Genomic DNA, 1,000 nt, shown 5'->3' with positions numbered 1-1,000 from the left:
AACACCCAGGGGTAAGGCAGCAAATTTCATGTTCTACTTTCTCACAATTCTTACAATTCAAAATCGAAAACATTTCAGGTTGTGGTTGTGGTGGACAACACATTCCTGTCGGCGTATTTACAGAGACCACTTGAATTGGGCGCAGACGTTGTCATGTACTCCTTGACTAAATATATGAATGGCCACTCCGATGTCATTATGGGAGCTGCAGTCATGAATGACGAAGCCCTATATGAGAAGCTCAAATTTCTTCAGAACGGTAAGATTCATTCATACTTTGCTTAATGAAATGTTCGAATTAAGGGAATCATGTTACAAAAGCCATTTTTTTACAGCTGCCGGCATCGTTCCATCGCCATTCGATTGCTACTTAGTGAACCGCAGCTTGAAGACGCTAGCCATTCGCATGGAAAGGCACAAATCCAACTCCCTGGCCATCGCAAAATACCTAGAAACCAATCCTAAAGTGGAACGTGTGCTGCACCCCGGTCTACTATCTCACCCTCAGCATGAACTTGCAAAGAGACAATGCTACGGACACAGTGGCATTATGTCATTCTATTTGAAAGGTGGTCTGAATGAATCGACGGTGTTCCTGCAATCGTTGGAAGTGTTCACACTGGCGGAAAGTCTCGGAGGGTACGAAAGTCTCGCCGAAGTGCCTTCAGTCATGACGCATGCATCCGTACCGGCAGAGCAGCGCGCAGAGTTGGGCATTACGGATAACTTGATCAGAATTTCAGTTGGTTTGGAAGACGCAGACGATCTGATCGTGGATCTGAAACAAGCCCTCGAGAAAGTTTAAGTTTTTAAAATATATTTGTTGAATTTAAAACAAAAATAAAAAAAAACCTTTAAAAGGCTAATCAGATTTTAGTCTAGCATACCTCAAAACATTATTCGAATATCGAAATTTTGATTTAAAAAAATCATAAGGGTTGTGTACAAGACACGACCGCCCGACGTAAACTACGTAAAACAATTTGGTGAAATGAAGAAT

General features: G+C 41.9%; 1 protein-coding gene across 1 annotated transcript; it reads left to right on the top strand.

The window, feature by feature from the left end:
• Positions 1 to 15: 15 nt before the first annotated feature.
• Positions 16 to 869, top strand: LOC134204092 (cystathionine gamma-lyase-like; the record flags this gene model as incomplete). Its single annotated transcript, XM_062678920.1, has 2 exons — positions 16 to 259; positions 336 to 869. Coding segments are annotated over 2 exons (714 nt in total), but the record flags the coding sequence as incomplete, so codon positions are not given.
• Between the last annotated feature and the right edge of the window lie 131 nt (positions 870 to 1,000).

Source organism: Armigeres subalbatus, unplaced genomic scaffold (assembly GCF_024139115.2).
Source record: "Armigeres subalbatus isolate Guangzhou_Male unplaced genomic scaffold, GZ_Asu_2 Contig390, whole genome shotgun sequence".
NCBI classification, from domain to species: Eukaryota; Metazoa; Arthropoda; class Insecta; order Diptera; family Culicidae; genus Armigeres; species Armigeres subalbatus.
Note: the sequence above shows the minus strand (reverse complement) of the source record. Positions and strands in the feature narration are given on the sequence as shown.